General features: G+C 36.8%; 1 protein-coding gene across 50 annotated transcripts in view; it reads left to right on the top strand.

Annotated features, from left to right (window-relative positions):
• Positions 1–11,860, top strand: part of SLMAP (sarcolemma associated protein) — a 142,533-nt gene that overhangs the window by 46,900 nt on the left and 83,773 nt on the right. For 28 of the 50 annotated variants that reach the window (XM_072720669.1, XM_072720671.1, XM_025985892.2 and 25 more), the window contains exon 2: positions 10,006–10,153. In XM_072720669.1, coding sequence (XP_072576770.1) covers positions 10,006–10,153 — 148 coding nt within the window. Of the gene's footprint in view, positions 1–10,005; positions 10,160–11,860 lie in introns of all 50 variants that reach the window. The other 22 variants (XM_072720668.1, XM_072720670.1, XM_072720652.1 and 19 more) reach the window with 1 other exon arrangement.

The raw sequence follows: 11,860 nt of genomic DNA, 5'->3' as shown, positions 1-11,860 counted from the left end.
ATAAGAAGACATTACTGTACAATAAATGTGCCTGGAATGTCACTTAGAGATGAAAAAAAAAATCATGTCAAATTCATAACACTTACAAGACCTTTGGGTGGACAAGCTATTCTTGTTTCACATGTGAGATTTCATTTTGGTAGAGAACATTTTACCACTTTTCTGTGTGTTTTCCTATAGTATATGATAAAACTTTATATTTCCACCTTTGGTGGCACAACTTAAAATTTTCAGCCTCTGAAACGTGGTTCTTTGCTAGTCAGGAAGCCAAGAAGGTTATACAAATAAGAATATATATATAAAATATATAAACAAACAAATTCATATATAATATGCATGATGTATTCTAAGAAATAACTAAATTGTTGGTGGTAAAAAATATGTAAGTCATGGATCTCCCTATTTCTAGTTACTCCCACTGCAAATCATCCTACACACAGCTGCTAGATTATCAGAGCTGTTAGAATAATCTCCCTAAAACAATATTTGCATCAAATCATTTAGTAGTGGCTTCTGTCAAGAAATCTCAACTCCTTAGTGCAGTGTGGAAGGCCTTCTCTTACAGCTTCACTTTATCTTGCATTTTCCCACTTCTTCCTTTGTTTGATTTTTGTTACTTCTGGGGCTGAGCATTAACTATATATAAATGTACTGCAATACCTGTTCCTTCTCCACCTCCCTCTTCTCCTTGCCTTTCATTCAGATCACCATGCTCACTTGTAAGTGCCTTCTAAGCAACTAACTGTGCCTAACTATTCTTTTCAGCAGCCTCTCAGGAGTTTGGTATTTAATTCATGCTCTCTGGACTTATTCTCAGTGTAGGGGTGTTCTGTAATTTGATTTTATTGATGCACAATCTCTCCAGGACAGGTGCCAAGTAAATGATTTGCCTTAATGGTAGAATTAGAGTTGGGGGAAAAAAAAAAAGAATTAGAGTTGAAATAGATTCTTACTATTTTGATTGCTTCAGGAAAACTTCATAAACAAAGTGAGATTTCATAAATTTGTACTCAAAGACCAGAGAGTGTTTAAAGTGGAGGAGGAAGACAGTATGGAGGTTTTAAAGGAATAAGAATGTCGAATCTGCAATAGCTGGGAGACCATGGCAAGCTACTTAATATATCTGACCTTAGTTTCTTAATCAATAAAATGGAGATGGGGGATCCCTGGGTGGCTCAGAGGTTTAACGCCTGCTTTTGGCCCAGGGCATGATCCTGGAGTCCCAGGATCGAGTCCCATGTCAGGCTCCCTGCATGGAGCCTGCTTCTCCCTCTGCCTGTGTCTCTGCCTCTCTTACTCTATGTCTATCATGAATAAATAAATAAAATCTTTATAGATAGATAGATAGATAGATAGATAGATAGATAGATAGATGATAGATAGATAGAATGGAGATGGTAATATCTATTTGGTAGGATTGTTGTGACGATCAGGAGTACCTGGACATAGCAGGCAGTCAATAAATGGTAGCTATTATCATAGATTAGGGACTTGTTTGACTTGGCTCTAGAAAAGATTTTTAGATTGAATAGATGGAGGTGACATCATAAAAAATGGCAGAAAAGGAAGCTCCAAAAATCGATTCCTTCACCAAGACAACTATTAAGCTGGCATGAACTGTCCGAAGCAATTATTTTGGAATTCTTCAGCCTAGTTAAGCACTTGCAGCATCCAATGGAGTGCTTAATAAGGAAAGAGGCTGTTAAATTTCTGAGAATTTTGGTGCTTTGCACCAAATGGTGACTACCATTTTCTATCCCCCAGCCTTGTGACAAGCAGCTGGTGGTATGGTGGCCCATGGTTCCTGATGTGACTTGCTTGTCCTTAAAAAATTGTGGTTGTATGTTTTGACTGCTGCTTTTGATTGCTAAGAGACTGACCATTGTTTTAAAACCCACAGGCTAGAGAGGTTTCCTGGCATCTGCCAAGAGAATTTAAAGAGACAGAGTAGGGACATGTGGGTGGCTCAGCGGTTTAGCCCCAGCCTTTGGCCCAGGGTGTGATGCCGGGATCAAATCCCATGTTGGGCTCCCTGCATGGAGCCTGCTTCTCCCTCTGTCTCTGCCTCTCTCTCTCCCTCTCTCTCTCTCTGTCTCTCATGAATAAATAAATAAAATCTTAAAATAAATAAAGAGACAGAATATCCCTATCCTCTTTTTCTGATTGCATCCTGGCGTTTAGGGAAATATGTGTCAGGACTCTGGCTGAACAGAACGGAGACTTCCATGACAGCACAAAACAAGGAATATAGTCTTTGCAAAAAAAAAAAAAAAAAAAAAAAATGGAAAAGTCACTAAACAAATAACTGTATCCTTCAAATAATAATAGCAATCTCTAGAAAGAGAAGCCAACCTAATTTCTAGAATTACCACATTACAATATTTGGGATATCTGATTTTCAACAAAAATTACAAAACATTCAAAGAAACAGAAATTATGGCCCATTCACGGGAGAAAAAATATCCCAGCTCAGACAGTGGACTTATTAGACAAAGACTTTGACTATTTTAAATATGCTCAAAATGCTGAAGGAAGACATGAACAAAGAACTAAAGAAAATCAGGGAAATAATTTGTAAACAAGTGGTGAATATCAATAGAGAGAAATAGAAAGTACAATGGCTGGAATAAAAATCAGTGAAAGGTTTGGTGGCATATTTGAGCAGGCAAAAGAAAGAATCAAGAAACTTGAAGATAGGGCCATTGAAATACCCTGAGAACCAGAAAGAAAAAGATGAAGGAAAATAACAGAACCTAAGGGACATCAGCATCAAGTGTACCAACATGCACCATACATTATGGAAATACCAGAAGTCTAATAGAGGGGGAAAGAATGGAACAGAAAAAAAAACTTTTTTTTTAAGATTTTATGTATTTATTCATAGAGACACAGAGAGAGAGAGAGAGAGAGAGAGAGGCAGAGACACAGGCAGAGGGCGAAGCAGGCTCCATGCAGCGAGTCTGATGTAGGACTCGATCCCGGGTCTCCAGGATCACACCCTGGGCTGCAGGCGGCGCTAAACTGCTGTGCCACCGGGGCTGCCCCAGAAAAAAATTTTTTAAGAAGTAATGGGTGAAAAGAATGTAATGGTTTTAGCTCTTATATTTAAGTCCTTGATCCATTTTGAGTTGTTTTGTATATGGGATAAAGTAACTTTATTTATTTTTGCATGTGGTTATCCAGTTGTCCCAGGTCCATTCATTGAAGGGCTCTTCTTGAACCATTTGATGGTCTTGGCACATGTTGAAATCCAGTTGGATGTAGATGTACAGTTTTATTTTTATTTCTGGAAACTTTCTTAAAAAAATATTTTATTTATTTATTTATTCATGAGAGACACACAGAGAGAGGTGGAGACATAGGCAGAGGCAGAAGCAGGCTCCATGCAGGGAGCCCGATGTGGGACTTGATCCTGGGACTCTAGAATCACGTCCTGAGCCTAAGGCAGATGTTTAACCGCTGAGTCACCCAGGTGTCCCTATTTCTGGAATCTTAATTTTACTTTTACTAAGTTATGTCTGTTCTTATGCCTGTACCACACGGTTTAGATTACTGTAGTTTTGTAGTAAGTTTTGAATTCAGAAAGTGAATCTTCCAACTTCGTTCTTTTTCAAGATTGTTTTGCCTATTCAGGGTTCCTTGTGATTCTATACAAATTTGAGGATTGACTTTCCCATTTCTGCAAAAAAGGCTGTTTGAATTTTGATAGAGGCTGCATTAAATCTGTAGATCACTGGTTAATATTGACACCTTAACAATATTAAGTCTTTAAATCCATGAATATGGATTCGGATGCTTTTCTATTTCCTTAATATTTTATAGTTTTCAATGTATATGTCTTTTACCCCTTTGGTTAAATTTATTCCTAGGTTCTTTATTTAGGTGCTTTTTAAAATGGAATTGCTTTGTTAATTTCCTTCTTGGAATTTTCATTGCTGATGTGTAGAAATACAACTGGTTCTTGTGTGTTTATTTTGTAAGCTACAACGTGGCCGAATTTGCTTTTTAGCTTTTTTTTTTTTTTTTTTTTTTTTAAGATTTTATTTATTTATTCATGAGAGACACAGAGAGTCAGAGAGAGGCAGAGGGAGAAGCAGGCTCCATGTAGGGAGCCTGATGTGGGACTCAATCCCAGGACTCCAGGATCACACCCTGAGCCAAAGGCAGATGCTCAACTGCTGAGCCACCCAGGCGTCCCTCTCTTAGCTTTCTTGTGGGTTCTTTGGGATTTTTTATATATAGAATCATGTCATCTGTGAATAGACATAGTTTACTTCTTCCTTTCCATTTGAGATACCTTTTCCCCCCCTTTTTCTTGTGTCTGGCTAGAACTTCCAGTAACCATTGCATATCAATAGAGAAAGCAAGCTTCTTTTTTCATGTTCCTGATATTAGGAAGAAAGCTTTCACACTTTCACCATTGAGTATGAGGTTAGCTGTGGCATTTCCTTTATCATGTTGAAGAAGTTCCTTTCTAATCGTAGCTTTCTGAGTGTTTTTTTTTTTTATCATAAAATGGTATATAGGTCTTTGTCATGTGCCTTTTCTGCATCAATTGACATGATGGTGTGGGGTTTTGTCTTTCTGTTATTGTGGCATGTTACATTGATTGACTTATGTTGAACCACTTGGGATAAATTCCACCTTTCCAGCCAGTCTCTGCTTTTCCAGCGTGGAGTGAATTGTAAGTTAGGCTGAACAGAGGTAAGGGCCTTGTGTCAGTCCTTTAGGTAGCCCCAGACAGGTTAGAACAGATAGACAAGATAATTTGTGATTTAGATCTACTCTGCTCTCTCTGGAACCAGGTTCCAGGGTCCCACATGGGGAATGTAGGCTGATGTGTTCAGGACTTCTGTAACACTGGAGAAGGGGATAGGACAAAAGTAAGTAATGCCACAAAGATGTCCTACGATTTTAAAGTTGCTTTTTTCTTGATTCAGTATTCACTTTGTGGCTATAAGACTGTTTTCCAGAGTTCTAATTCTAACAAAGTTGGTTCTGACAGTTTCTACATGTTTTTCAATGTTTCTGAAGGGGGATGAGAGCTTGGAGCTGCTTACTCTGCCATTTTTCTGATGTCACTTCATTTCTTTTTGATTTTTAAAAATTTCCTTCTTTTTCACCTTTTATTTCTCCTAATGGATTATTTGTTATAGTTAGTCACTTGTGTCCTTCTAATTTTGTGTTCATTTTTGAACGATTCTTTTTCTTTTGTTTTGAGTTCTTTCCCTCTTCTGGAGTTTTGTAATTATGATTTCTGTTTCTTTCTCATGTCTGAATTATTTTCTTAATGCCTCTTAGCTTGTTTTGAAATAGTGTGTTATAATTTTGATATCAAGGTCTGCCCCTTCATTATCTGTAGGGATATTAGTCTATTCGTTAGTCTCAATTTTCTTAAAATAACTGTATAGGATTGGACTTGGATATTTTTCTGTGAAAAATTTTTGCTCATTTTTATGTGAAATTTGTTTTCCTGAACTTTTAGAAGGGCGTCATGGTTCAGGAGAACTTTTCTAATGTCACACAGCTCCCCCTCCTGTTGTTTTTGTAAAATAAACTCAAATACCTGGTGGCTTCCTTCTCCTCCATTTTTATCTGGATCTTTTCTTTCTTTGTCTCTGTTGTCCCTACCTTGCTCAATTTTGCCTCCACATCCAGCAACTTCCCTCACTGTAGAGCCCTATCTTGAAATGCAATTTTTGGTGGTAGATTGATTTTAAGAATTCATATGACTCAGACTGCTCTAGCCTTTTACAGAACTTAACTCATGCTTACTTGTTATTGGACTGGGCTAAAGCTTTTCCATTTTCAACTTCTCTCAAATTGGCCATCACACTCTCCAGTGAATACCTAATGACTATCTTAGGGTTCTCCTCAAGTCCTTAAAATGTGCCATTGTTTCCTTTATACATCCTCCTGCTCAGGTGCAGGTTTCATATATTTCTGGTGGCTGTTGATGTTTTCCTCATTCACTTTTGAGGTTCATTGTAGATACCTTGTCATCTGGTTTTGTTGTAAATACTATCCTTGGAATTTCAGTTTTGCTATTTTAGTCTATTTGATTTTAGGTGGTAATTTAGGTAGATTAAGAATGTGGACATAACATCTGCCATCTAGAATCCATAATCCATTCTGTGTTCACATCTTAAGACCTCCCCGTATGGGCTTAGAGTTTTTGCCCTCTGAGCTATGGCATGTCTATTATATAGTGCTTTGTTCTGAAGTTTTAGTTGAAATGCTATTAATCTATCAATTTTTGGACATTGCAAAACCTATCAATGTAAGAAGGGTTAGAAAGAAGCAGTTTATCATTATATTGGAAATGAAAGTATTTATAGATTTTAGCAAAGTTGAAAGTGATGCAAAATGTATTTGTTTATGGAATGAACGGTAAGAATTTTCTGAAGGCCAAAGAGCAAATTATGTAACATGTGGAGTATAGTGCCTGGGTCATTGAAAGTAATCAAAATCACCAAGGGACAAGGAAAAGTAATGGGGCAGGGAGAATCTTTTGGTTCAAGGACAACTATCAATGTCTGATTTCTGGGAAAAACAAGGGGTTAATCAGATGTAAAGTCTGAAAACAGTGTAAGTTGAACTTGGGCCCCTAAGCTACAGAGGGTTTTATAAATTCAGGGCTACTTAAACACCTGCTTGAAGTGAATGCCTGGTGGCTAGTGCAAACACTAGAGCTGCTTGAGCATTTTTTATATTACTAGGAAATAAAGATAGTTAAAGGTTCAACAGGATTTGAAAAAAAATTTTAGAGTAGCCAAAACTGATGTCTTTTAGAGAAAAAAAGAGAAGCCTGATAGAACATTTATTTATCATCATAGAGGAGAAAAATATTTCTGGTTGAAAAGTTACAAAGGACCAGCTAACATACCTACCTACAGGAAGTGCTTACAGGACTGTAAGCACAGTCCCTTGCAAACAAATTACCTTCAGGAACCTAAACTGTACATAGAATAGTTTCCGTACAATTTAGACTGAATAATAGCAGATTATTTCATAGAAGATACAGAAGCATCACTTTTAATAACAGTCTTTCAAAACACCCATGGACACAAGGTTAAATCATATCAATGAAAATAGTTTTTTTTTTTTTAATTTATTTATGATAGTCACAGAGAGACAGAGAGAGAGAGAGAGAGAGAGAGGCAGAGACAAAGGCAGAGGGAGAAGCAGGCTCCATGCACCGGGAGCCCAACGTGGGATTTGATCCCGGGTCTCCAGGATCGCGCCCTGGGCCAAAGACAGGCGCCAAACCGCTGCGCCACCCAGGGATCCCCTGAAAATAGTTTTGTAGGGAAGTAGACTAATGTGGTCTAGCTATAAACAAGTGCAAAGGCTCAGGTGCATGAGTGAGGTTAGTGTGGCTGAGAGAGATGAGGGTAGAAGGTAGTGGACGTTAATGAGTTTGGAGAGAAAACCAAGAGCAAGATCATGTAGGGCCTTATAGACTATAATGATAAGAACTTTAGGTTTCATTCTAAGGTATTTAGAAGCTATTAGCAGATTGAGACTAGAGAAAGGGTGGACAACTACTGTAAACGATACGTTCACACTAAATGGAGGCTGTGCTTCGGACAGCGATACAGATGTGTCAGAATGAAAAGAACCTGGGTTAATGTTGACTTTAAATTTTTTTAATTAAAAAATTTGTGATTGTAGAGTTATGCAAAAGCCATGTAAGAGGTTGAAACACATACACACCTTTTTGTTTTCCAAAGCTTGCTAACAGTACTGAACGTCATTTCACATATTCTTATTTCTGTTCTGTTCTTTTTAAGTTTAAATCAAAATGCTAGCCACAGACTACTAAATGACTTTGTAACACACTAATGGATCAGAACTCGAAGTTTGTAAAACACTATATATCAAGTATAAATCCTTTAGCTTGTTAAGACACACAGTACTACAAATGACCAAGCCAGAATCCAGATATTGCCACATTTCCCATGAATATGTTCATTAAAAAACAAAAACCAAATTCCCTTACATGGTGTAACAGTAGGTTCGAGGGTAGAGGAAAAATTGTGAGGGTAAGTATTCCTACTTGAGTGTATTACTGTGCTTCTCTCCCAGTGTAAAATGGTAAGGCCTGTAAATTTCAAATGGACTTTTAAAATATCAACACAATTTTCATTATTAATGGTCTGTAATTAGGTATACAAACTGCTAGCCAAAGTGACAGTTGGTCTCTTTTGAATTACAGAGAATAAGTCATTTATAGACAGCCTAGTGGCTTTTAAATTGCCACCTAGGAATTAATGAGATGTCATTTTCATATTTTCTTCAAATTGTATATTCTTTTGTTGTGTTTCATTTTGGAAAAGAGCTTGTGGGAGGAGTGAAGGATAAATGAAACATAAAGGTCAATGTGAAGTAATGGAGAAAAAATGGACCTTTCTGTTCTATTATTTGAATCCCTGCTCCTATCTCTGTGTCCTTTGGAAGATGCTTGCCTGTGCCTCATTTTTCTTAATTACAAATGGAAATAATATCTGTATCATAAATATAATGTTAAGATTAAATGAGGACCTGGTGGTATAACATATGTTTTAATAAATATTAGTTTTCTTCTTTCCTTTCTTCCTTAGGAAGGTATTCAGTGAAATATGTTGCTAGAATAAGCAGGGCTGGAGAGCAGGGCTAGAAAAATGCAAAAAGAAAGGTACATTTTGTTATTCGTTTTTCTCTTCCTAGTAAGTCTGTTGTGCATGATCCCAATTGTTGTGTTTCTTTTAGAATAGGTGGATGATAAATAGGTAGGCTTTCTGTGCCTCCTGTTATCTCTCCCTTTTTAAAGAGGGAAGTTACTCAAGTGATGAAAGGCAAGTTTAGGAGCCCAGGAAATAGTAGCTTCATAGCTGATTTCCAGTATTTTAGTTCCAAGTGTCTCCAACTTGCTTTATTACAAAGAATTTACTGGAGATATGTCATTCCTGATACCAAGTACGTTAGCTAACTGATAGCTATTAAATATAGGTGTTCGAAAACCAATTGTCCTTGGCTGTGGAATAAACATTTCCTTTTATTTAGCTCTGATATCCTTGGAACAACATTACAAGGAGTGAGATGGAAAGATAGGATTTTCTTTAGCTGGCTTTTTGTTTGTTTGTTTGTTTGTTTGTTTTTAAATAACAGCTTTATTGAAATATTCACATACTATAAAATTCACCCTTTTAAAGTCTACAATTCATTGGTTTTTAGTATATTCACAAAGCTATGTGACCATTGCTATTATTTAAGTTTTGGAACATTTTAATCACCCCCAAAGAAAACCTTGTACCCATTAGCAGTCATTTTCTGCCATCACTCTCCCACCCCTTTACCTTTTTTATACCCTGGTATCTTAAGTCCTTGCAACCAAAAAATGTGCTTTTTGTCTCTATGGATTTGTTTATTCTGGATATTTCATATAAATGAAATTATATACTATATGGTCTTTTGCAGTAAACTGCTTACTGTAATATTTTAAAAGTTTATGTTATAGCATGACTCAGCGCTTCATTACTTTATATTGCCAAATAATATAATATAATATGAATACACTGCATTCTGTTTACCTGTTCATCAGTGGATGGATGTTCAGGTTGTTTTCACTTTTTGTCTATTATGAATAATGCTACTATGAACACTCATGTACAAGTTTTTGTGAGGACATATGTTTTCAGTTCTCTTGAGTATGTGTGTGTGTATGTATTCCCCAGTTGAATTGCTGGGTCATGTGCTAACTTTTTGTTTAACGTTTTGAGGACTTCATAAACTGTTTTCCAGAGTGATTGCAGCATTTTGTCTAGCAGGATTTTTAAATCACTTGGTTTCAGGTTCTAATTTCATATATATTAAAGGAGAGCCTTAGCTGAAACTAATGGTTTGAATTGGTAGGGGAAAATATCTACCCGTAGTAGTTTGCAAAGGTGGGAGTCCTTTCTCTTAAAGTAGGTTTGGAATTATTAGTACTAATCTTTGTTTTTTGTTCTTGTTTTTGTTTTGCAGTTTTATCTCCAAGACACTAAAAGTAGTAACGGTACCTTTATAAATAGCCAGAGATTGAGTCGAGGCTCTGAAGAAAGTCCACCATGTGAAATTCTTTCTGGTGATATTATCCAGTTTGGGGTAGACGTAACGGAGAACACACGGAAAGGTACGGGTATGGATCAATTTTTCCTATTTGTCTTTTTAAGTTTAAAAAAATTTCTATTTGTTATAAAACATTTTATGTTTGTAAAAGCATTTACATATAGCATTACATGCAGTAAAAAATTAAGAATCTCTTACTTCCCCTATTGCTTTTCTAAAACTTTAAATTACGAAATGTTAATAAGTGATTTATATTTTTCATCACAGTGTGAAACTATAGGATGCTCTTGTGTTACTTTAGGAAATAGTTGGTTGTGGTGACAGCCTACCCAACCAACAGAATATTAACCCATAAGGATATTTATCATTAACAAGAATGCAGGAGGGGAGGTCCAGACTTTGTTTACTTGACTTGGTGACGTTATGAGGAATCCAGGGTTACTGCCCTAATATTTTTGTCTCTTATGCAGGATGGCAGCAGCCACAGGCCTTATTTCCTTCATGCCAGTATCTTTGGAAAAAACTCTAAGGCAGGGACAAAATGTCTTTCTGTAGGGCTCTTTTTTTTAATGTCTTTGGTAGAAGATTTACACTCCTCTTGTCTCACTGACCACATACATACCTAAGTATGGCTACAAAGAAACCTGGGAAGTTACTTACCTGACAGAAGGAATTAGGAGATCCATGATTGTTATTGGTCAGTTATGAGTTATCCAGTCCAGTTGTGTGTACATTTTTGCCCCTAAAACAATTAGAGTTCTGTAGGCAGTTATTAGCACTTATCAAGATCCAAAATTTCACATCTCACAGTTTTTGAAACTCGAAGTTCTCTAACTAAATAAATGTAGATAGTTTTCATTTTTACAATTCTAAAGCTTTCTGGCTTTACCTGCTTCACTGTCTATGTGACGACCATGAAGTTCTGTGGATCATAAAACTAAATGAATAGGAACTAGAAGTATACAGTTATGTTGTCTTAGTTTTTTTTTTTTTTTTTTTAAAGATTTTATTTATTCATGAGAGAGGCAGAGAGATAGGCAGAGGGGAAAGCAGGCTTCCTGCAGGGATCCTGATGCGGGCGGGACTTGATCTGAGGACCTTGGGATCACAACCTGAGCCAAAGGCAGATGCTTAGCCACTGAGATACCCAGGTGCCCCCTTTGTCTTAGTTTAATATGGGCAATGGAACCAATTGACAAGTTTTTCCTTTTGCTTCTCTGAACATACTTTGATCTGGTGATACCCTAAGTCATCAGTATCTGACATTTTGCACAGTAGACATGGGGATGAAGATGGGTAGTTGGTGATGCTGCTACTGTGTGTGTGCTTGTACATGTACATTTACATACTTTTCACTGGTTGTTGCAACTGCAGTATTATTTTTACTGGGCTTTGATGCCTTCTCAGGGAGTTAGGTTTTGATATTTGAATTCTGGTAGGGTCAAAACTTAGGAATTTTCATTTACAACTGTAAAATAGTTTGTATTTTGATACAAACTACTCAGTACACCTTACTAAGAAAGCTCACCTTACTTATGACCATACTAAGAACAGCTGTGTTGCCACTGTAGCATCTGTTGCCACATCACACCACCTCTGGTACCAAGTCATTCAGCAAACACTTACTCAGCCCCAGCTGTGAGTAACCCACAGAGAAGACAGAGAATTTGATTACATGTTTCTCCCAGGGAATGTCAGTCTTTTTGCCTTGCATTTCCCAAAGAGAATTAATAGGTGTTAATTAATAAAAGAATGAGGTTGTCAAATACAC

Source organism: Vulpes vulpes, chromosome 9 (genome assembly GCF_048418805.1).
Source record: "Vulpes vulpes isolate BD-2025 chromosome 9, VulVul3, whole genome shotgun sequence".
Lineage (NCBI taxonomy): Eukaryota > Metazoa > Chordata > Mammalia > Carnivora > Canidae > Vulpes > Vulpes vulpes.
This window is presented reverse-complemented; position numbering and strand designations above follow the sequence as displayed.